General features: G+C 37.7%; 1 protein-coding gene across 1 annotated transcript in view; it reads left to right on the top strand.

Annotated features, from left to right (window-relative positions):
* LOC150089496 (dynein beta chain, ciliary-like) overlaps positions 1 to 25,415 on the top strand; it is a 1,205,440-nt gene that overhangs the window by 635,394 nt on the left and 544,631 nt on the right. Inside the window, 4 exon segments of the mRNA XM_090390004.1 lie at positions 2,356 to 2,523; positions 16,768 to 17,013; positions 18,015 to 18,368; positions 20,112 to 20,450. Coding sequence (XP_090246130.1) covers positions 2,356 to 2,523; positions 16,768 to 17,013; positions 18,015 to 18,368; positions 20,112 to 20,450 — 1,107 coding nt within the window.

Below are 25,415 nucleotides of genomic sequence, written 5' to 3' on the forward strand. Positions count from 1 at the left end.
GGCCTCATTCAGTTCAAATGGGAGCCTAAAATAAATGGTTTGATACTATTGCAGAGCCCCTTTTAGAAATTTTTTTGGATCCCAAAAATATGTTTCTCTCATTATCTAGAAAGTCAGTGTTCTCTAAAATTAATTTTTCCATATTTTAGAGTTTGCAAAACAGTAATTTTTTTCCACTGTCATTTGGACCTCTCTACAATGGAGGTCACATGTGCACTGAATCCCCACCCCCTTTCGAATGGTTGGTGTTCATACTAGATATATTTTTAACACAGTAATAAATGGACATAGTGTCAGATTTATATCTTTTTTCTGATTGCAGTCAGTGCACAAATACCTATTCCTGACATGTTACTACAAGTGGCAGTGAATCATTAGTGTTTCTGAAAAACATCTACATCAGTGTATCTGAAAAGCCAGGCTGCAGTGTTGCTGCAGTTTTTTGAAAAGGCATTGATGCTTCCTTTCTTTTTTTTAGTAGGACACATTTTGAAGTTAAAATCAGTTTAATCATCATTATACATTCATATGTACCTTACCTATGTAGTGCCTTTATCCTATATTTTCAGTTTAACTTCACAACTTTTCAAAGGATAAACCCTGATTAGAGATTCAAGCACAAGCAAAATAAACAGCTGTATAGGGCAACACAGTTTTAGGTCTAGTAATTTTATTACTATACTTAAAACAGTATTGAGGGAACACTAGTCACTGAGGCATTGTTTTTAATGTATTTTAAAGTTGAATGAGGTTACTTATGCATAGGTAATGTGCACACATCATTTCTATTACCAAGGTAGTTTTAATGCATCGTTTTAATTATATCTCATATTGTGAATACCTTCACAATGAGTTGCCATGGTATTGCACTACCTCAAATAAGTAACAATTCACCTACAGAGAAGACTAATATTACTTATTCTCAGTGGATACCATCACCCAGATGGCACCATTTCAAAGCTTATTGTCTTCTTGTTGATGGGTGAGCAGACACCCTGTTGTTGCAATAGTGACAACCCAGTTATGAAGTATAAATCCACAATATGAGAGATGCCTGATAGTGTGTGTGGTTTAATCTAAAAGATATTTCTTGGCTAAATGCCTAAGAGTATGAATGAGTTTACTTGTGTATGGGTAATGTACACACATAATTTCTGATACCAAGATAGTTTTAATGCATTGTTTTGATTATATCTCATATTGTGAATACCTTCACAATGAGTGGCAATGGTATTGCGCTACCTCGAATAAGTAACACTTCACCTATGGAGTAGACTAATGTTACTTATTCTTGGCAGATACTACCACCACCCAGGCGCCACCATGTCAAAGCTTATTTGTATATGTGTGGGATAATATCTCCCTTATCCACTTGTCCTTATTAGATCTAGAAAAACAAAAAGTTGAGGAAAGTAATAGTAAGAGTGGAAGAAGAAAAGAAATTGTGTAGAAGAATGAAAGGGACAGTAACTCCTTCAATTCTTACCACTCATAAACTCATGAACTCCTCGAATAGGCAATTCTCGGGAACTTTAGGCAGCATTAGGCTTCCCTTGCCTAATGTTTCAAGGTTTATTATCCTATCATTGGTGGGTGGGGAGGTATCCTACCCAGACAGCACCATTTTGAAGCATATTGGCTTCTCATTGGTGGGTGAGTAGGTACCCTGCACCTCGTACTACTCAGTACCTCGTGAAGGTGGTGTCTGGGTAGTGGTATCTGCTGAGAATAAGTAACATTAGTCTTCTTTATAGGTGAAGTGTTACTTATTCAAGGTAGTGCAGGTATTCACAATATGAGATATAATTAAAACAATGCATCAAAACTACCTTGGTAGTAGAAATGATGTGTGTGTGTGTGTGTGTGTGTGTGTGTGTGTGTGTGTGTGTGTGTGTGTGTGTGTGTGTGTGTGTGTGTGTGTGTGTGTGCATTACCCATGCATAAGTAAACTCATTCATACTCTTAGGCATTTAGCCAAGAAATATCTTTTATTTTAAAGTTAATTAATTTATTTAAAAATGCTTCCTTTAGGTGTTTTTAAATGTAGATACTAGTAAGGGTGTTTCTTGTGGATAATGAATATAATTAAATATTTTTAAATCGAGTCCCAAAAAATATTCTCACTTATAAAGTACTAAATTTCTGCTGAATTTCTTTAAAATCCCTAAATATTTTTCAAACAATTCAACCACTCTTCATGCAGTAAATTTACTGTGATTGAATATTAAACACACTTCCCATAATTTTCAATTTTGTTGTATTGGGAAGTACCACAGTGAAAAGGAATAGCTAAGTTAAAGTGCTAGTTAAGGAAGAGTCTGCTATATTTTATATTTCCTTTCTTATCTAATTTAGGTTGATATGTATGGTACTTCACAGCCACATGCTCTCATAAGGCAGCATTTAGACTATGAACATTGGTATGACAGGAATACTTTGAAGTTGAAGGAAGTTAAAAATTGTCATTTTGTAGCATGTTTAAATCCTACAACAGGGAATTTTACGATTGATCCAAGGCTTCAGGTAATTTTCTCATTTTAATGATAGTTTCATAATTTTTATACTCATAAATTTTTCCATATTTATTACTGGATAATTGTTGTGGTGGAGAGCAAGAGATGATATACATAAATGTCTTAAAATATAGCTTAACTTCTGCCCTGACTTATTTCTAACTTGACTTATTTTCTCTTACTTTAATTTACCTTAAACTGACTCACTTCAGTTTGTTTTGGTGACTGCACAAGCCATGAAAAACTTGTACATTGGTTCTTTGCCCAACTTTGGCTCTCTACCAAGACACATAGGTTCATCACTTACCTTGGTCATCCTTTGACCCTTGAGGGTTGACTTAAAATCTTTTAATAGTGTCAGTCCCAAGAGTAAAGAATAGCATGATCTTTGTTATTGAATAAATGTGGACGACTTATGTTAACAAATAATATTATGCTTTATTCAACATTTAAATAATGGTAGAATATATATATATATATATATGTACATTAAAATTGGTTTGTTCACTCTAAAATCCAACCATTAATTAGCATAGGTATTGAACCTTTTCAATGAATACTGCACAAATCACTTTTATGATGCCCAGGAATGACCTGAGTGGGACAAATCCTCGTAAGTTCAATTGTCTTTTTGAGGAACTTATATGATGAGCAAAGAGTCTCATGTTAATTACCTAATGAGTAAAATTGCTTTTTTGGTACCAGTGGGATGACCAGAACACTTCCTTGTCAAGAACATCCTTTGCAAGCCTTTATAGGTCAATGACCAATGAATGAGAAGCAAATACAAATGCAGGAAATATAATTCAGATTTCAGTATTACATCAGCCAATTGACACATACATGGAGAAATCTCTTGCATTGCAGAATTAAAAGAATGATGATCCTTATGACAAGGAAGCCAACAATGCTGTATAGGGATATGTAATTCCTAAAATATAGTTTGCAATGCACAAGGCACCATTACTTCTCATCACCTTCTCTCGCATCTGTAATCCTACATCAAAAAAATCTTCTCTCTCTTAACAAAGTTTCACTCCCTAAGTTGGCATGACACTTGAGATGGAGAGAATCTTTCTAGCTGTAATGCATTGCAACAGCCATTTAAATGCAGCTTGACATTTATCATTTAATTTTATGGCCATAGAAAAAGAAAAACATTTATGATGATGGTTAAAATTCTTTAAAGAAAAGCATTTTAACCATCATCATAAATAAACAAACAATGTAATGGAGATTTTTGCCATGCATTTTTCAAACTAATCACTACATTAATTGATTAAATAAGAACTAATTATAAACTGAATGTTAAACAGAATTAAATTGAAATTAAAACAAAGCTTTCACAGTTGTCAAACCTTGACATTTGCCACCCCCCGCAAGGAAACATACATATACAAATCTACAACAACAACAACAACAAAAAGTTACTTCCTTTTCACTCTTGATTTTTTTCTTTCTACTCTGATGGTTCCCAGATGGAACTGAAAAGAGATCCAACTGATATCACAGTCTGGTGTGACGTTCACTGTCTTCTTTGAGAAGATTGCATTGAAAATTTTCTTCCATGTTAACACTGTTTCACAGGTTCTCTCTCTATGCTATTTCATGTGTGATATTCTTCTCACATTCAAAAGTTTCTGGCACATAAGTTTACTCTTGAAGACAACTAATCAAGCTGATTTTTTTGCTCACCAGAACACACATTTTCAGTACCCTTCTTCTTCTGCCACTTAGTCTTAGGCTCATCATCAACTACAAGGTTGTTTCTTTATCTTTTCCCATTGCCTTTGCTTCTCATCCTAGTTTCATTATTCATTTGCTTAGGCATTTATTGTATGAGATTACTGCCTTGTTGCCTCTACCTCATCACTGTCACTCCACTTAAGACACAATTCACATGGTATTCTTTCCTCTTCCTTCACACTGGTTCTACCATTCACTTTGAGTGGCACATCCATCATCCATCTGTCCTTTTTGGTTCACATGTTCACACTACCTTCATTAGCAGGTAGTCTGGACAAAGCATTGGCAACCACATTCTCCTCTTCTTTCATGTGGTGTGCACTGAGTGAAAGAGTGAAATAGGAATTGTGGTAAAAGGAAATAAATGTCACTTTTGGTGAAAGAAAGAGTGATCCAGCATGAGGGAAAGAGAGAGTGACTGAGTATTATGGTGAATGGGAATGAGTGGAAGAGCAAATGTAATTGGCCGAAAGAATACAAAGTTAATAATAAATTTCATTACTTTATATATACTAATAAGCATTTACTAATGACACAAACACTATTACTGCATTCTCCCCTGGCCTGCAAAAAACTTGTGGCTAGGCCTGCACCACAACTGAAGAATAAAAATAAGTGAGGTGCCCAGAGAGTGCAGTGCAGTGCAGTGCAGTGCAGAAAGCATGAATTGAATAAATGAAATGAAAGCCAGAAGAATGAGTGAGAGTGTAAGTCTGTGAGAAAAAGAACACAAACCATAAATGTTACAGTTAAGTACACACTAACCCTAGTTTTAATCTTTTATATTCTTGCTTATTTAGCTTCACTATTGTGCATTAGTATTTAAAATTACATTACACACCATTGCATCCCCCCTGGTGTGTGATAAAAAGATGAATGAGTGAGTGAGTGAAAAAAAAAAAATAATATATATATAAAATATAAGAAAAAAGTTTAAAAATAGAACGCAGATTATGAAAGAAGTAAATGTGTGTCTCTCCGACCCCCCTGACAGTGGGGGGATTGCTCTTCCCCACTGCCAGCTAACTTATCCTACCCCCAGGGCAGGATGGGCAGTTTGACCATCCTACTGGATTCAACGCTTACATGGACCTGACAAAAATCACCAACGGAGACATACTGCAGCTCTGCTGCCAACAAGCCATTTGGAGATCTGAATCAGGTACTCAAACCCAGTTCCCCTTCCCCATTCCCAGGCAGGGGGGAAGAGACGGGTTTCTGTCTCCTCCCCTCCTTGCCTAACCCATAATTCTCCTGGAGAAGAAAGGAGAATTCCCCAGGAGAAGAAACCCGTCTCTTCTCCTGGGGGAAGAGACGGGTTTTTGTCTCCTCCCCTCCCTGCCTAACCCATACTTCTCCTGGTGGAGAAGTATGGGTTATACTAACCTCTTTGGAGATGCCTACTCTATCGTCCCCATCCTTCTACCTGTTTCCCCCAGCCTTCAGTCTCCCCCCCCACTCTAACTAAACCGACCGAATATGCCCCTAACAATGCTGCTAAATTCTAATCAATATCTAAATTGAACCCCGCTTTCTCGTAAACCTCTTTCTGCATTTCTAAATTCTAGTGTTCACCCCTTTTTTTTTATAGGCTGTGCTACTGAAATCTTCAAAATTAGGTGGCGGGCCTGCCAGAGTACTTTAATAATCTACTGTCTGACTTGCCTCCTCTTGGCAAAGTGTGGGCAACGGTGGATCCCAATAGGGGGCCCAGTGGCTAAATGGTCAGAGAAACAACAGAACATAACACAGTAATGGCAGTGTGCTACTGCAACAGGATCTGGATAATTTGGGCAGATGGGCTAAGAAGTGGCAACTGAAGTTTAACCTTGACAAATGCAAAGTACTGCATATGGGTAGAAGTAACCCCAGAGAAACGTATCAACTGTGTGGTACTACACTTAAGGTGGTAGAAAATGAAAAAGACCTGGGAGTAATTGTGCAGGCAGATATGAAGTTTTCTGAGCAATGCAGACAGGCTGCCAGGGCAGGTCATGGGGTTTTGTCAATGATATATAGAAATTTTGCTAGCAGGGAAAAGGAGGTGATTGTCCTTCTGTATAAGGCAATGGTCAGGCCACGCCTTGAGTACTGCGTACAGGTCTGGAGGCCTCATTTTAGGAAGGATGTAGATTTACTTGAGCGTGTACAGAGAAGGGCAACAAGATTGTGAGGGGAATGAAGGGATCCTCTTACCAAGAGAGGGGCTTAAGTTCTGCAAATTGCAGTGGCTGGAGACTAGGCACCTGCGTGGTGATCTGATTGAGGTATATAAGGCCTTGAATGGGTTCAGCACGCTGAATTCTGATGGGATCCTTCCACTTGTTCAGATTACAAACCTAAGGGGGCATAAATTCAAATTAAGAAAAGACAGATGTAGAATAGATGTGCGGAAATTTGCCTTTAGCCAGCGGGTGGTTAATTGCTGGAACAAACTTCCATCTGTCGTTGTGGAAGTTGATAGGTTGAATAAATTTAAGGAGGAACTGGACAGGCATTTGGAGGGTGGTGTGATTTTTTTTTTTTTTTTTTTTTTTGGCTGATGCTGCATAAGCTCATACATTTGCTTTCTTGCATCACATGCCACTACTACTACTACTACTACTACACAATAAACCACTCTCCACACACTTTTTAAATCTGTAGCCTCCACAGAGTTCTGTGTTACACCTACAAAGAATACAATATGGAGATGGAGGAAACCCCTGGTGCCATCAGACAACTAACACATTTTACATATTTCTAGAGGACATCACAAAATCCTTACATTCTTTCTTTCACCTCTGACCCTCTGGTTATTGATCAGACCACTTTGCAATCAATAAGCAGGTGTCTGTACTTTTTAATAGAATAGATAATTACAAAATCTTCCTTCTCAATTACAGAAAACTTTCAAATTAAATAGTTTGCTCAAAAATGTAATCAGCTACAAGTCTCTATCCCTCTCTTGTTGTATCACAGACACAATGGCCAAGTTCCCTTTCATTCCCTTTTTAGTGAGATCAGATGGTGAAGGGGTGCAATCTCTGAAAAGCCAGGGTGAACTTTCTGTAGAATCCAGTGAGGAGGACTTGTGGGTTATTTTAGACTTAAGATGGAAGTTACATTGTTTTCATCAGGATGCAGACCATCAAAACTTATATCCAAGATAAGTTAGTTTATGCATGAACAGTTGGCACTTGGACACTAATAATTTTCGCATTAACGTAATTTTCTTATCAGTTGGGATAGAAGCTGTATGCATCTTTCAATTATAAACTATGAAAGGAAACCTCATACCTTTATGTAGGAACAGAATTTTCTCAACACTCACTTTAGAAGGATTATGTGATTATATAATTATATGAATAAATGTCCCATATTTAATATTAAATAAAATCAATTATGAAAATTTCATTAAAATTATATAAATAAATACTTATTAAAAGATTGTAATGCATTCAATTTTCATCCCCAACATAATGCATCAGGAAAAGCCAGGAGAAGTCGACATCCATCAACGCCCCCCCAAAAACCATACCAATACCACATGTTAACATGAGAAATGAAAACAATTGTCAAATTTATACTTAAGGAACACAGATTAAAATATCTAAAATAAGTTTAAACAATTTTATATTTTAGATATTTTAACCTATGTTACTTAAGGATAAATTTGACAACTGTTTTCAGTTCTCATGTTAACATGTGGTTTGGTTTTTGGGGGGGGTGTTGATGGATGTTGACTTCTCCTGGCTTTTCCTGATGAATTATGTTGTGGATGAGAATTGAATGCATGACAATCTTTTAATAAGTATTTATTTATATAATTTTAATGTAATTTTCGTAATTGATTTTATTTAATATTAAATATGGGACATTTATTCGTATAATTATATAATCACATAATCCTTCTAATGTGAGTGTTGAGAGAATTCTGTTCCTACATAAAGGTATCAGGTTTATTTTTATAGTTTATAATAATAACACTAGTAGGACATATTGAGCTTTATCGCTCTTTCGATCTTAATTAGCATCTTTCAATGTATCTGAGTAGAATAGTAAGTCATCTTGGTAATACAAAAGCTCGTTACCAAACATCTCTTCTCTCCCAGACAAGTTTTATCATCATAGGCATGCGCACAGAGGGGCAGGGGGCCACGGCCCCCCTGAATTCTTGAAGGAGGCCCTCAGAAATGAATGTACTCAACATCACTTTGAAAATTTAGAAGAAGATTTACGAATAAATTTTTATTTCTCACTTCTTGATACCCTAATGAATGCTGCAGAGAGCAGATTTAATCAAGAAATAATCCTAGTAATCAAAGCTATGTGGAATCTCCTTGAATTAAATCTTACATCTGAATATATGGAAATACTCTGCAACTGTTTTCAATTATTTTTGATGGATTTACAAACAGAAATATCATTGTTGAAAGCCACTAATCATCTTAACTGCAAAAATCTTTTAACCTGGAGCAAGTGGCTTAATGATGCCAATCAATATAAATTATATCCAAATTTCAAAAAAAGTGACATATGACTTTCAGGTTTTAGGTGTTACAAGTTGCACTCCTGAATGAACTTTTTCCAAAATGAGTCATATAAAAACAAAATTAAGAAGCATCGTGATGCAAGAACGGTTGGACTACTTATTGCTTTCATACACAGAACAGGATTTAACTGCTGCTGTCACTGTAAAAGAAGTGATTGACGAATTCATTGCCTTTGTTCCTTTTTAAGGTAGAATATTATTATAATAAATAAATAAATAGACCTAAAAACGTTGTAAACCTAAAAAGGTTGAATATTTATTAGTTACTAACTATTATAATGTATTTTAATGTATATGTTTTTTAAATAAATTATTATATAAATTTATTTTTTAAATAAAAAAAGTTTTAATATATATACAAAATTGTATCTATAAAAATATATTTATTTAAAAATAAAATATTTTATTTTTTATGGGGGGCCAAAATGTGGTTGGCCTCCTTGTTTTAGGCTGCACACACCTATGTTTATCATCTTCTGAACATATTCTTATGAATTCCTAGCTCCTTGTGGCATTCTGCATAAATTATAACATTTTCAGTTGTAGTGAAGCCAAAATAACTTTTATTTAACTTCTCTCTAGGCACTTGAAAATATCTCTTATTACAGTGCAACCTCGATATAATGCGGGTGTCAGGGACGACTTGAATATATTGTACTAGTGTTGAGGAGGCTTCATTTTTAATTTAAGTAATATTTTGATTAATTTCTTTGAATGCTTTTGATATATTACAATCATCCAAAAAAATAAATAAGATGCTTATTTCCATGTGCACCATAAGTTTTTCCAGCTTTTTTTCCCAGTAATTTCTCCAATGCTCTTTGAAAAGTGCTTAACAATGTGTAATATTTGAAGTTAACTTCTGTAACCATGAAACTTTCTCCCATAGTCCTTAGTTTCTCCTTCATCATAATTGAAAATCCAAGCATCGGAGCTATTTTTATAAATCACAAGTAGAGATTTCATGTTGACATGATTCAAACACCGGGGACTTCAAATTTTACAAATACACAATGGGTTTAGCTTGTGATTTCCAGTCTTGTTTACATGCAGTAACACAGTAATTCTTGTTATGTTAGTTTTCATGCCTGCTGTGTTTGGTGCATTTTTAATATCCACTTTAAAAGTGCAGCGCATTACAGCCAAAAAAATTTTGGCTGTAATGCGCTATTTTTTTTCTCAGTTTTTAACATAAATACATTTACTTAGTAAATAAATTCTTTGTTTACTAATGTTTTGTGAGTATACAGACTATAAGACAAAGTATTAAAGCTTATATCATTCCCTTTATATACTTCTAATACAAAATGCTATTATGGAATTACATTTTATTCATCCATTCTGAAATAGTCATGTAATATATTTTGTCGGAATTGATGATAGCATTTTTTTAGTGCATTATTCTTAATAGTGATCAGCTGCAGTAAATGAAGATGTTCACTACCACTCTGACATATAACTACACCATCACCTCATTAATGTTTTCAAGTAATTTGTTAATTTCTTGTGCTTTTTCCTTACGAGAATCATCCATGTTGCTTTCTGAGTCACTCCCTATGGCCTTCTGTTTGTCAATTGTCTTTCCACTTTTCACAGAGACTGCAATTTCTTCCTCGCTCAGGTGAGGTGCATCTGGAGCATCCACATACACCTCAATCCAAGCAGCCAGGTCATTTGTTCCAAGTCTGTCACCATGTATGTTACAAAAAGTCTTTGCTTCTTGTTATAAAAATGTTACCAATTGTTATATCCAAGATAAGTTAGTTTATTATTAATAAATTTTTCCAACAGTTTTAAATTGTTGTTGAGCTTACTTTCTCCCATGCTAATCCAATATTGTGTGCAGTATCTTTCAGTGTTAATATTTTCAGAAATTCTATAACTTGAATTTTTTGAGTTTACAACACAGCAAGTAGCTCACCGCAATAGTAGGCTTTGAAGGCTCAAATAATAACCTCATCCATGAGCTGAATTCAGTGCACTTGTGTTCCTCAACAGAAAAGCAACTCTGATTTTGCCACCATTTTATCTTGGGACATCAGCTGAAAGATGAGCTGGGCATTGATCCAGCAGCTTTTTCTTTGAGTTTTTTTGGAAAGAATGTGGTGTCTCACTGATGGTACAAACTCACTTTTAAACCACGACGAATGATATTTTTGTTAAAATATCACTTGTCATCCAAACTTCGAAGCTATTTTTATAAATTATAGGTAGAGATTTCACGTTGATGTGCTTAAAACACTGGGGATTTCAACTTTTACCGATGCACAATGGCTTTAACTTGTGATTTCCACCAGTCTTGTTTGCACACAGTAAAACAGTAATTTTCCTTCGTTAGTTTTCATACCCTCTTTGTTAGCTGCCTTTTTAATATCTAGTGACTTTTTGGAGAAAAGTTTATAGTACAGTGTGCTGTTTTGTCACAGTTGTACAATTGAATTCACAATTGAATAATTGTGAATTCACAATCTTGAATCACATTATGCAGAAATTTAGGAAACACTTCTGCTGCTATATTGTTGCCAAATGCAGATTTGCATATAATAGTAATCTGGGATATCCCATGACAAGCCTTCCATTTCCAGAACCACTCTTCAAAAACTTTCATTGTGTCACTATCTCTATTAAGTAGCTTATGAAATTTAAGCCTGTGCTTTCAAAATTATTCCGTTTATCGGTACTCCTTCACTACACTTCTGTAGAAACCACTTGTATAAGCATTGGCCCACATCACTGTTTTCACAAGGTCTAATTTTCTTTCTTTGAATGCTTACTCCAGCTTCTGCGGAGTCTACAAATGAACACAATTATGAGAGCATCCTTGGACAGGATACATTTGCACATCTCCAGTCCGTGGGAACTGGAGATGTGCAAATGTATCCCCAATTCACAAAGGGGGATCGAAGGGTGACACGGGTAATTACAGATCAGTTAGTTTAACTTCTGTTCTGGGTAAAATAATGAAGTCACTGGTTAAAGATGCATTGCAAGATCATATAGACAAGACTGCAGCAATAATTCAGACACAGCATGGGTTTGTTAAGGGAAAGTCTTGTCTGACAAATTTGATAGGATATTAGTAGTAGTAGTAGCAGCATGTGATGCAAGAAAGCAAGTGTATGAGCTTATGCAGCATCAGCCAGAAAAAAAAAAAAAAAAAAATCACACTATTCCCTCCAAATGCCTGTCCAGTTCCTCCTTAAATTTATGTAACCTATCAACTTCCACAACGACAGATGGAAATTTGTTCCAGCAATTAACCACCCGCTGGCTAAAGGCAAATTTCCGCACATCTTTAAGCCTCTCTTGGTAAGAGGATCCCTTCATTCCCCTCAACAATCTTGTTGCCCTTCTCTGTACAAGGTCAAGCAAATCTACCTCCTTCCTAAAATGAGGCCTGCAGACCTGTACGCAGTACTCAAGGCGTGGCCTGACCATTGCCTTATACAGAGGGACAATCACCTCCTTTTCCCTACTAGCAAAATTCCTATATATCATTGACAATACCCCAATGACCTGCCCTGGCAGCCTGTCTGCATTGCTCAGAAAACTTCATATCTGAGTGCACAATTACTCCCAGGTCTTTTTCATTTTCTACCACCTTAGGTGTAATACCACACAGTTGGTACGTTTCTCTGGGGTTACTTCTACCCATATGCAGTACTTTGCATTTGTCAAGGTTAAACTTCAGTTGCCACTTCTTAGCCCATCTGCCCAAATTATCTAGATCCTGTTGCAGTAGCACACTGCCATTACTGTCTTTAACAACCCTGCCAACCTTTGTATCATCTGCAAACTTCGACACTAAGCCTGATATACTTTCATCAATATCATTGATAAATATACAAAACAACAGTGGACCAACACCCAACCCTGTGGGACTCCACTAATAACATTAGTCCATGAAGAACAGCACCCATTAATTATCACCCTCTGTCTTCTCCCACTCAACCATCCTTTTATCCATTATAGCAACTTACCATTAATACCATTCTGCTCCAATTTGTACAATAGTCTTCCATGCGCAAGAGTGTCAAAAGCTTTCCTGAAATCCAAATATATGATATCAAAATTATTTTTTGCATCCAGTTCCTTTGTAACCACATCATAATATCCTATCAGATTTGTCAAACAAAACTTTCCCTTAACGAACCCATGCTGTGTCTGAATTATTGCTGCAGTCTTGTCTAAATGATCCTGCAATGCATCTTTAATCAGTGACTCCATTATTGTACCTGGAACAGAAGTTAAACTAACTGGTCTGTAATTACTCGTCTCACCCTTCGATCCCCCTTTGTGAATTGGGGATACATTTGCACATCTCCAGTCCATGGGGACCTCCCCTGAGTCCCAGGATGCTCTCATAATTATGGCTAAGGGTTTGCTTAGTTGCTTTGCTGCCTCCTTTAATATAACTGGACAGATTCCATCCACCCCAGGTACCTTTCTTATGTTGAACTTCAACAATTTCTCCTCCACTTTGCTCTCAGTTATTACAAAATCATTAAGCACCCTGCTATAATTTTATAACCTTCTGCCATCTTCAAACCTTAATAACTCCTCATGTGTGAATGTAGATGCAAAATACTCATTCAGTTTGTTTGCTATCTGAGCAGGATCATCAACAATTGAACCATCGATATCAAGTGGACCAATCAGATTCACCCCCTTCCTTTTAGAGTTTATATAAGTAAAGAAATCCTTGCTGTTTTTCTTAGCATCTTTTGCCATGATGTGGTTACAAAGGAACTGGATGCAAAAAATAATTTTGATATCATATATTTGGATTTCAGGAACACTTTTGACACTGTTGTACATGGAAGACTATTGTACAAATTGGAGCAGAATGGTATTAAGGGTAAATTGCTATAATGGATAAAAGGATGGTTGAGTGGGATAAGACAGAGGGTGGTATTCAATGGGTGCTGCTCTTCGTGGACTAATGTTATTAGTGGAGTCCCACAGGGTTCGGTCTTGGGTCCTCTGTTGTTTTGTATATTTATCAATGATATTGATGAAGGTATATCAGGCTTAGTGTCAAAGTTTGCAGATGAAACAAAGGTTGGGAGGGTTGTTAATGACAGTAATGGCCGTGTGCTACTACAACAGGATCTAGATAATTTGGGCAGATGGGTTAAGAAGTGGCAACTGAAGTTTAACCTTGACAAATGCAAGGTACTGCATATGGGTAGAAGTAAGCCCAGAGAAACGTACCAACTGTGTGGTACTTCACTTAAGGTGGTAGAAAATGAAAAAGACCTGGGAGTAATAGTGCAGTCAAGATATGAAGTTTTCTGAGCAATTCAGACAGGCTGCCAGGGCAGTTCATGGGGTGTTCTCAATGATATATAGGAATTTTGCTAGCAGGGAAAAGGAGGTGATTGTCCCTCTGTATAAGGTAATATCAGGCCATGCCTTGAATACCGTGTACAGGTGTGGAGTCCTCATTTTAAGAAGGATGTAGATTTGCTTGAGAAGAGCAACAAGATTGGTGAGGGGAATGAAGGGATCCTCTTACCAAGAGAGGGTTAAGTTCTGCAAATTGCAGTGGCTGGAAACTAGGCACCTGTACGGTGATCTGATTGAGGTGTATAAGGCCTTGAATGGGTTGAGCACGCTGAATTCTGATTGAGGTGTATAAGGCCTTGAATGGGTTGAGCACGCTGAATTCTGATGGGATCCTTCCACTTGTTCAGATTACAAACCTAAGGGGGCATAAATTCAAATTAAGAAAAGACAGATATAGAAAAGATGTGCGGAAAATGTGCCTTTACCCAGCGGGTGGTTAATTGCTGGTACAATCTTCCATCTGTCGTTGTGGAAGTTGATAGGTTAAATAAATTTAAGGAGGAACTGGACAATCATTTGGAGGGAATGGTTTGTTTTTTTTTTTTTTTTTTGGCTGATGCTGCATAAGCTCATACACTTGCTTTCTTGCATCACATGCCACTACTACTACAGCTAATACTACAATTTTTCTTACTCTTTCATCCAACTGCAGATCGTTACTTCTGGAATTCCACACTCACAAAATATACTGCATTTTGTTTCACCACTCAACTCTCAATAATTTGTAACTTTTCTTCTTTTGGTGTCCATTACTGCCTATTATTTTTTATTTTGGTGGCCATTACATCAGTCCTATTGATTTACTAATTTTGCTGTGTATTTATTTGTGATCCCCTAGAATGTATATTGTTTTGAGAAAACTAAATCAAAATCAAAATCAAACTGTCTGGCCTATCATAGTGCTGAAGTGAAGTTATATGATTTCTCCATAAATCACTTCTACAGAAATTACTCTCTTATAAGTCCTGTTGTTTACAAAAATTACTCTACAACTGAATATTGGATATATTGAAGCAAATGTACAGCCAATTTTTAGCTAATTTTCCCTCTTGGAAATATAGTAGTAGGATGAACAGTAGATATGAGTATGTACAATATTAAATTTTTTCCAGTTTCCTGTATGAGGTTGCTAGTTCTTTGAACACATTACTTTTTTTTTTTGCATAATTTGTTTTGGAATGACATGATCATACCCATGGTATATCCAAAACCACAGTATGAAGAGGTGCATTGTATCGAAGTTGCATTGTATCATCTGATGGGTTGTGAGAACAATATACATTCATGTCTCCATCTTGTGTTCTGTTTCATCTGGCAGCTTGATGGCCTAGTATTTACCAGCACCATTTTATTCCTGATGGTTATCCAGAAATTTGGAACAGGGCGTGGATGTTCTGTCCACACATTTCTTTTTTTGAAGGAAATCTACCTAACAGAAAGTGAGCACAGTTCAATCAGCCTTCTCTGGCACTGAAAACTCTTGCATTTGGTCATCTCGAATTATTCATTGAAGGGAACAAACAGCTGCTCTTATGAAGAAAGGCTTAAGTTCTACAAATTGTAGCTTCTGGAGACTAGGCATCTACGAGGCGATCTCATTGAGGTGTATAAGGCCTTGAATGGATTGAGCAGGTTCAGTGCTGATGGGATTCTTCCTCTTGCTCAGATTACTAACTGGGGGGGGGGCATAGATTCAAACTTAGGAAAGACGTTTGTAGAATAGATGTGCGGAAGTTTGCCTCTAGCGAGCAGGTAATTGATTGCCGGAACAGACTTGCACCTATTGTTGTGGAAGTTGATAGCTTAAATAAATTCAAGGCAGAACTAGACAAACATTTGGAATGAATGAATCAGTGAAATGGGAATGGTTTTTTTTTTTTTTGGCTGATTCTGTATAAGCTTGCTTTCTTGCATTACGTGCCTCTACTAATGCTGATGCTAAAAATTCAGTTGCCTTTTGAGAAACTTATGCAATACACAAGGTGTCTCATTTTAATTGCTTAATGTGTAAAATTACTTAATTGGTACCAAAAGTTTTTGAATAAATCAAATCAGATATGTCTAGTAATGATTCTAAGGCAAAAATGATCACACCAAATTTAAGTAGTAAAAAAATGTGCCATCTAATCAAGATTATGTTCAGAAAATCACTTTCTCATAAAGCACCTCCATAGCCAGGTGGGCAGGAGCAGCAGTGTGTAGCACACGCTTCTTGATTAGACCGGGGTTCGAGCCCCTAACCACCAAATACGGAGGATGCGGAAAGGTCAGGAAATGACCACCACATATCCCCGGAGCATAATGGCCTTGTGGCAGTGTGTCAGCTTTCTCACTTGAATATGGATTCTCACTGCAAGTCATCCATTAACTCCTAAATTAAAACTTGATAATTCTATATAATACTTGATAATAAGAAATAATACTACCTCCAGATGAACACGTCGAACACATAACATAATTTTTTGTGCTCGGCAATTTATGCTATTTATTATTATACGTTTCTGTGAACTTTTTGAATATATACATTATATGTATTCATATAATAAAAATTGTATACAAATTTTATGTATGATTAATGTATTATTATTGATCTGTAATATAATTTTTTATCCATATATTTTATAGCGTCACTTTTGCATATTTGCCGTTGAATTCCCATCCTTTGAATCCCTTCATTCAATTTACAGTAGTATCATGATCCAATATTTAAATAATAGGCATGACACCTTAGAATTTGATATTCCAAAAGTATCCTCATCCATTGTCAATGCAACTTTATCACTTCATAAGAAAATGGGCCTAATGTTTCCACCAAGTGCTGTAAAATTTCATTATCTCTTCACTCTTCGTGATATCAGTTCTGTCTTTAAGGCAAGTATATTCTATAATTTCTCATTTAAGTTTTTTTCATTTTTTAATTAAAAATTTTAATTTTAAAAATCAAGTTATTTCCCAAGAGTGGCACGAAGTCCCTTTGCAATGAAACAAGAACAATTTCTCACTGTTTCCTTCCATTTTCCACACAGAGTTAAATTCCATTTACCTTCCATGTTTTATAATTCCATCCATTTTCCATGCCTATTTAACCATCTTCCAAGGGAAAGGTTATATACTGTGAACTTTTTGACATGACTGTTTCTAGGTTTTAACATTTATTTTTGCAGTGCTATTATTTGCAGTGCTCAGAAGCACCCCCCTCGACATGGGCACCTGTACGTGGTGAGGGGGACCTTCCAGTGATGCTGCTGAGCTTTCAGATTAGCATCACTGGGATCTAATGCCCATACCTCGGTTCCAGAGTTACATCTTTGGAATCCGGCATGTGCAGCCATGCACCACGACCCGTGGAATTCGGAAAGGGGGGATCCTGGTGGTTGAGGGGCCCAGCCTTAATACACCACTTTGGCCCCTGCTTCGACAAGACGGGTGGTCCTGGACCGGCCTGACTGGGATCAATCGGCGAGTGGTTCTTACTGCTAGGGTCAACTGCGTTCCAATAAGTCTCCCTCCCTTTGGTCCTGGGACGGGATCAAGACTTATTGGTAACGTGGGTATGGTGCTCCTAAGCGAACTTGGCGTCCCATTCGTATACGCAGTATCTGCTAGCTCACGAGTGGGCGTCCCTTCGTTGGGCTCCATGGTGTGTGAGGTACTTAGGGCATCAGAAACTTTCTCTTTACTCCTATGAGTAATTTAAGTCTTTCAAACCCCTCTGGGCCTCTACGAGGCCCCTACCTGAAACTGATGAAGATAATGTAACATCAAAAAAGAAACACCAAACAGAAGCTGCACCACCTCCTGTACCTCGATTCCTTATCATACATTCTACCGGTGAAAAGGAAATAGGTAAAATGTCGCTCTTCTTTATTCAGAAGGGTCTTGAAGGGCTGGCAGGGTCCCCGAAGTCAGTAAAACGACTTAGATCGGGTGACCTTTTAGTAGAAACTTCCTCAGTGCGACATTCAGAATTGCTTCTCCAAGCAACATCTCTTGGGAACATTCCAATTAAGATATCGCCACACAGGACATTGAATACATTAAATGGCGTAATTGCCAAGTGGGATCTCCTTGAAACATCTCAAGAGCAGATATGCACCGAACTGAGAGATCAAGGAGTAACAGCCGTTAAGAGGATAAGGAAATTAGTCCCAACTAGGGTTCTTATCCTTACATTTAACACACCTAAACCGCCTACTTCCATGAAAGCTGGTTATCTGAACTGTCCTGTAAGGCTGTACATTCCAAACCCGTTGCGATGTTTCAGATGCCAAAAATATGGCCACTCTCAGATGCCATGTCGTGGATCACCTGCTTGTGCCCGCTGTGGAGCAAAAGAACATCACACAAAGGAATGTTCTGCCTCAAAACCAGCATGCTTGAATTGTGGCAGTGAACACCCTGCATATTCAAGAGCATGCCAAAGATGGAAAAACAAAAAACAAATTCAAAAAATCAAGACGGAACAGAACATCCCATATGTGGAAGCAAAGAAACAGGTTTACTGATGTTACCTGTTTCTTTGCTTCCACATATGGGATGTTCTGTTCCGTCTTGATTTTTTGAATCATCAGTAAACAGTGGAAAATCTTATGCACAAGCAGTTTTGAGGAAGGTTTCAATTTCTGATATTTTAATCTCGCCATGTGATTCTTTTGCACCCCAAGCCAGATACTTGTTGACACAAGCACAGCAAGATAAAGCAGTCGCTACTCCCATTTCAATACCAACCTAACCAAAGTAGCACCTAAAGGAAAATCACCTCCAACTAAAACACCGCCTGCTATTAGTGAGGTACAGGAGGAAATGGAGGTAAATGAAGAAGTTGAAAGTGTGGAAGAATCTATTCTGGATCTTCATCCGGAGGAAGAAATGGATATTGGGCGCACTCAATTTCCCAAAGGCAGAATAAAACCCAAAGCGGGCCAATCAAAACCCGCATCACTTCGGAAGCCAGCCAACGGTTCCACTAATTCCAAGTAATAATGGCTACATTACTCCAATGGAATTGTCGTGGATTCCGATGAAATATGGAGGATGTCAAAATGCTAATGCGCAAACACGAACCTGTTTGTTTTTGTTTGCAGGAAACATACCTAAAGGCAAATGATGACCCCCATCTTGCGAAATTTTACTGCTGTTTGTGAAGACAGAAACGGGGATGGCCCGGCCCATGGAGGAGTCGCAATCCTTGTGGGCAACCATACCCCTTTCTCACAAGTTCAATTGAACACTAACTTAGAAGCAGTAGCCATTCGCTTAGCAATAGGGTCTTTTCTTACAATATGGTCTATATATTTGCCTCCTGGGACACACTTTTCCCAGGTAGATCTCGACGATCTTGTTACGCAATTGCTCTCTCTCCTTTTTTACTTCTTGGAGACTTTAATGGACATAGTACCCTGTGGGGTAGTGCAGAAACTAATGAACGAGGTCGTATTGCTGAACGTTTACTCAACAATAATGGCCTTTCATTACTAAATATGGGAATAAACATCTATTTCCATATGCCTACCTGTACTTTCTCTGCCATCAACCTTTCCATCTGCTTGCCTTCTCTGCTACCTTTGCTTTCCTGGGAAGTGGAACAGAATCCTTATGGAAACGATCATTTCCCCGTAATATCTACCATAGTGGTGCCTTGTCATCCATTTAGAACTCCACGTTGGAAGTATGATCAAGCAGACTGGAGTAAATTTTCATGGCTTACTGAATTTGACCCTATACAAATTCAAAAGGAGTCAATTGATGAAGCAGTGAAGTATATCACAGAGTGTATTACCCATGCAGCAGCAATTGCAATTCCCAAAACATCCTCCCGATTTCCACGTTTTCCAAAGCCATGGTGAAACCAAAATTGTAAAGAAGCAAGAAAGTTACAAAATCGGGCATGAAGAAAATTCCGACGTTACCCCACCACCACAAATCTTATAGCCTTTAAACGTGCACGTGCACACTTTATATGCCGACAGAGCCAAAAGGAATGCTGGGTCAAGTTTGCATCCTCAATTAACCATATGACCAGTGCCAAAGTCGTCTGGGATAAAATTCGGAAGATGAAGGGTAAATACACATCAGTTCCTTCATCTATGTTACAACATAATGTTACATTAGCAGACCCAACTGCTATTGCCAACGCTCTAGGAGAGGTATTCTCCATTATATCTGCTGAAACTTCATACTCTGCTGAGTTTCTAGTTTTAAAGAAGAAAGTGGAGAAACAAAAACTCGACTTCCCTTCAAGCAAAGCCGAAACTTATAACCTGCCTTTTAGTGAAGTGGAATTAACCATTGCACTTGCTACCTCGAAAGTGAGTGCCGCAGGGGCAGATGAAATTCAGTATGAGATGATAAAACATCTTTCATCTCACTTCTAGAGCTGTTGCTACATCTCTACAACCGAATTTATTTGGAGGATCAATTTCCCATTTCTTGGCGTAGGGCAACCGTTCTCGCCCCAAAATTCCTAGCAACTATCGTCCAATTGCTCTGACCAGTTGCTTATGTAAGATTTTGGAAAAAATGGTGAATGCCCACCTCATATATTACCTTGAGGCAAACGACCCTTTGAACAAGATTCAGTGCGGCTTCCGAAGGAATCGATCCACTTTGGACCATTTAATCCGACTGGAAACAGCGATTCACAATGCGTTTTTAAAGCATGAGCACTTGGTATCAGTCTTCTTTGACATGGAAAAAGCTTATGACACAACCTGGAGGTATAGTGTTTTAAAAGACCTCTATTCTTTTGGTCTGAGAGACTACCTCCCTATTTTTATCAGAAATTTTTTATCTAAACGACTCTTCCAGGTTTGTGTTAAATCCAGTGTGTCCCGCCTTTTTTGTCAAGAGGAAGGAGTTCCCCAAGGCTCTGTCCTGAGTGTTACGTTGTTTGCAGTCAAAGTTAACTCCATAACAAAACAGCTTCCTCCTTCAGAATAGTGCCTTGTACGTTGATGATTTTAGTATTTTTTGTCACTCCTGTAACATGAGAGTTATTGAATGACAATTGCAACAAGCAGTCAATTACCTTAGTTCCTGGGCTTTAACCAGTGAGTTTAAGTTTTCTGCCCAAAAGACCGTTTGCGTGCACTTCTGCCGCAAATGGAATCTACATCCTGACCCGGAACTCAGACTTGGACAAAATCCAATTCCTGTGGTAGCAGAAATAAAATTTTTGGGACTTATCTTTGATAAAAAAAATGACATTCCTACACCATATCTGTCAGCTTAGAGCAAAATGCATGAGGGGTTTGAACATACTCAGTGCTATCTCCTCCAACTTTTGGGGAGCAGATTGAAGCACATTATTGCATCTATACCGAGCACTCGTTCGCTCTAAACTTGACTACGGTTCCCAAGCTTACTCTTTTGCTAGAAATTCTGTACTCCAATGGCTTCACCCAATCCACCATAAAGCCATTTGGATTGCCACGGGGCATTCCGTACTTTGCCTGTCCAAAGTCTATACGTTGAAGCCAATGAACCACCATTGATGCCTCGACGTCAGCAATTGTTGTTACAATATGCTATAAAAATAAAATCCCTGCCTGACCATCCTAGGTGGACATCTGTTTATATGCCATGGTGGGAAAATCTATATAATACACGTAAAACTGCCAGTCGGCCTTTTGGTATCAGGATTCAAGAGCTGGTTCATGATATTAACTTCACCTTGGATAATATATCCACGTCAGTCAAGCAAGTTCTTCCCCCTTGGAATATACGATCTCCGTCTTGTGACTTCACTCTTAGGAGTTGGCTGAAAGCTAACACATCGCCATGTATATATTGGCAACTCTTTGCAGCACACCTTGCCGAATACCCTGAATTCTTGCCAGTTTATACAGATGGCTCGAAGTCTGAAGAGTTTTGCGGGATCTGCTTGTGTCTTTCCAAGCAAAACAATCTGCAGTCGTATTCCAAGTGAATGTAGCATATACACTGCAGAGCTTCACATAGTAGAACTGGCCTTGGATCATATAAAAACCCACCAGTACCAAAAGTGCATGCTATATAAGGACTCTCTAAGCGTATTACAGGCCTTATCCAATGTGAGAAGCACTCACCCAGTATTATGTCGAGTGCAGCAAATATTACACTCCCTCTTAGAGTTAAACTTCGATATTCACTTTTGCTGGATCCCTAGCCATTTTGGTATCAGAGGAAATGACTTGGCTGATGCAGCAGCAAAATCAGCAATGCCATAAAGTCGCATCCGCTTGTCAGTCCCCTACAGACTGCAAGCAACTGATCTACAAAAAATTATGCATGCGTTGGCAAGAATCTTGGAAAGGGTGCCCTACCAACAAGCTGAATGAAATTAAGCCTGTAATAATGCTTTGGCATTCTAGTCAGCGCAGGGTTCAACGGGAGGAAGTCATTCTTTCTCGGCTACGTATAGGACATTCTCACCTGACGCATTCGTATTTGCTGAGGGCTGATGATTGTCCTGTGTGTGGACATTGTAAGGCAAATTTAATTATCCATCATATTTTAGTCGAATGTACATATTTTAGTAATGAACGCCGTTTATGTTTTAACCATCTCTCTGAGCCTTATACACTCAGGCAGATTTTATCTGACGATGACAATGTGTCAGATGTATTCAGGTTTTTACAACTGATTAATCTACATAGTTTTATTTAGATTTCTCTAATGTTTGATATATTGTAAATGTCTTATGCCCTATTTTTGTTTATAATATATTAACTGGATATGCTATTTTATATTTTTACATATTATTACCTTCGACTTCGCGCACAATAGCCTTAGATGCTGATGCGCCATTAAATTTCCAATAACCAACCAACCAATCAGAAGCACCTTATCATTTATTCTCATTCTGGACTGCAGGATGGCCAACTGTGTCCAGAATATTATTCTTGAACTTGGAGCTTATAATATTATGCAAACAGATCATCTTGCTTGATGTTGTGGAATAAACCAGATTTGCAGCGTGTTCAGATACACCATGTGAAATTGCTGCCCATAACATAACATGATGGAGATATCCAAGCTTATTGTAGAAAAAGGAACACCACAAAATTAATGGCAAATTAATACTACAATTAGAGTTATACTTGGCAAGATGCAATTCTTTTACCTGAATACCAAGGTACCCTAATCATAAAAATAAAATAGAAAAACAAAGCAGCACTCACTGTCAGCAGTGCAAAAACATGACCTCTGCCCTAAGAGACACCCCCCTCTCATGCCCACTAAAGTATGAATGACACTTTCACTATAAATGAAATTAAATAAAGGCAGGGGTGCTCTACATGTCTTCAGGGGAACATCAGCAATTGTGAACTCCAAACATTGAATTTCTTATTAATATTTTATTTCATACAAAATGGCTTTGTGCCTACCCTGTATGCACACCAGATTCTCATATAATGCTATTTCATAATTTAATTTTAATTGGAAATTCTTATTTACTAAAATAACACTTCCAAATGCTACATATGTTGCATAATGTTTACCTTTTGTAGTCCTCTTCTTGTACACTCATTCTAGTAAGCCAGATTTCTAGTTTTTGGATATTAGATATAGGGTATATTGGCTGTATGCATTTTTATAAATTTGAAGTAATAAAATTACTTAAAATTAAAGTTATAAGCCTCAAGCTCTGATTAAATTGAGATTATGACATAAATTGTGAAATTTCATCAAAAGTACATAGCTAGAATTTAAAAATAAATCAAAGTTTGTAAGATAAGGCATCATTATACAACATTCTCATATTCTGAAATACCGTATTTCCCCATGTATAAGACGCACCTTAATTTTGGGGCCCGAAATTTGAAAAAAAATGTATTACATAAAGTTATTGAACTCAAGTTTTATTCATCATAAAATTCATACAACTCATCACTGTCAAAACTCCCATCCATTAGCTTGTCCTCATCTGTGTCTGATGACGAATAACTGTCTTCATATATTGCCTCATCCTCAGTTCCATCTATGGCATTTGAAATGCCACACTTCTTAAATGACTTGACAACGATCTCAATGTTGATATTATCCCAGAATCTTTTCGCCCAGGTACAAACTTCTCCTATAGTTGGTTTCTTCACTCTTCCTGCTGGTGTCAAATTGTCCCCAGAAGACTTCATCCATTGGTTCCATTCGTCTCTCATGGCAGCTTTGAAGGGTTTGTTAATGCTGACATCAAGTGGTTCGAGCTGGGATGTCAAGCCTCCAGGTATGATGGCAAGTTTTGTTTTTTGCTCTGCAGCAATCTTCTTTGTATTTTTTGTTATGCGTGCCCTGAACTGATCAAGCACCAATAGGGCAGGTTTGCGTAAGAGCCCACCTGGTCTCCTGCTCCAAACTTTCTCAAACCAGATCTTCATCCCATCCTGATCCATCCAACCCTTGTCATGAACGTGGACAATCACTCCTCGAGGAATGTCCTCTTTTGGCATTGTTTTGTGTTTGAAAATCAGCATAGGAGGCAGCTTGGTTCCATTGGCACAACAAGCTAGAACAACTGTATAATGGCTCTTTTCATGTCCACTTGTCTTCACAGTTACAGTTTTCACCCCTTCTTATCAACAGTTCTGTTACTTGGGACATCAAATTGAAGGGGGACTTTGTCCATATTTGCAATCTGTCCCAACTCAAACTGATGTGTCTTCCGACATTGAATGACAAAACGATGAAATTCAAGGACCTTCTGCTCATAGCTTTCAGGCAAATTTTGGGTAAGTCTGGTGTGTGTACGCATGCTTAGCCCATTCCGTTTCATGAACCTGAAGCACCAATTGTGTCCTCCTTTGAAATCAGTAACTTCTTTTTCATCAGCAATTCTTCTTGCCTCATGTTGAACCATTTTTGTGGACACAGGAATTCCAATTGCCTTTTGCTCCTCAATCTTTATCTTCAATTCCCTCTCTAAATTAGGTCATTTTGCTGACTTGCCTCTAATGGCCTTCTTCTGCTGTGGCATTTTCAGTAGAGTTTCTTCTTCCCGTAGCCAGTCTCGGATTGTTTTCTCAGTTGGAGGAGGACCAAACTTATGTTCAGCAGCACGATTTCCATTCACTTTTGGAAACTGGATCACTTTTAACTTGAATTCAGCACTATACGAAAATCTTTTCTGAGCCATTTCTGGGCAGAACGTGGCAAAACGTAACCTAATATACCAGTAACAAGTGCGAAACAATGAGTGCAAAGACAACAAGCACGAAAAAGCGGGAAATGCAAGTAAAAAAAATCTACAACCACTGTATAAGATGCACCCAGTTTTTAGACCCCAAATTTTTCCAAAA

Source organism: Mastigoproctus giganteus, chromosome 2, assembly GCF_048544385.1.
Source record: "Mastigoproctus giganteus isolate SK-2022 chromosome 2, ASM4854438v1, whole genome shotgun sequence".
In the NCBI taxonomy this organism is placed as follows: domain Eukaryota; kingdom Metazoa; phylum Arthropoda; class Arachnida; order Uropygi; family Thelyphonidae; genus Mastigoproctus; species Mastigoproctus giganteus.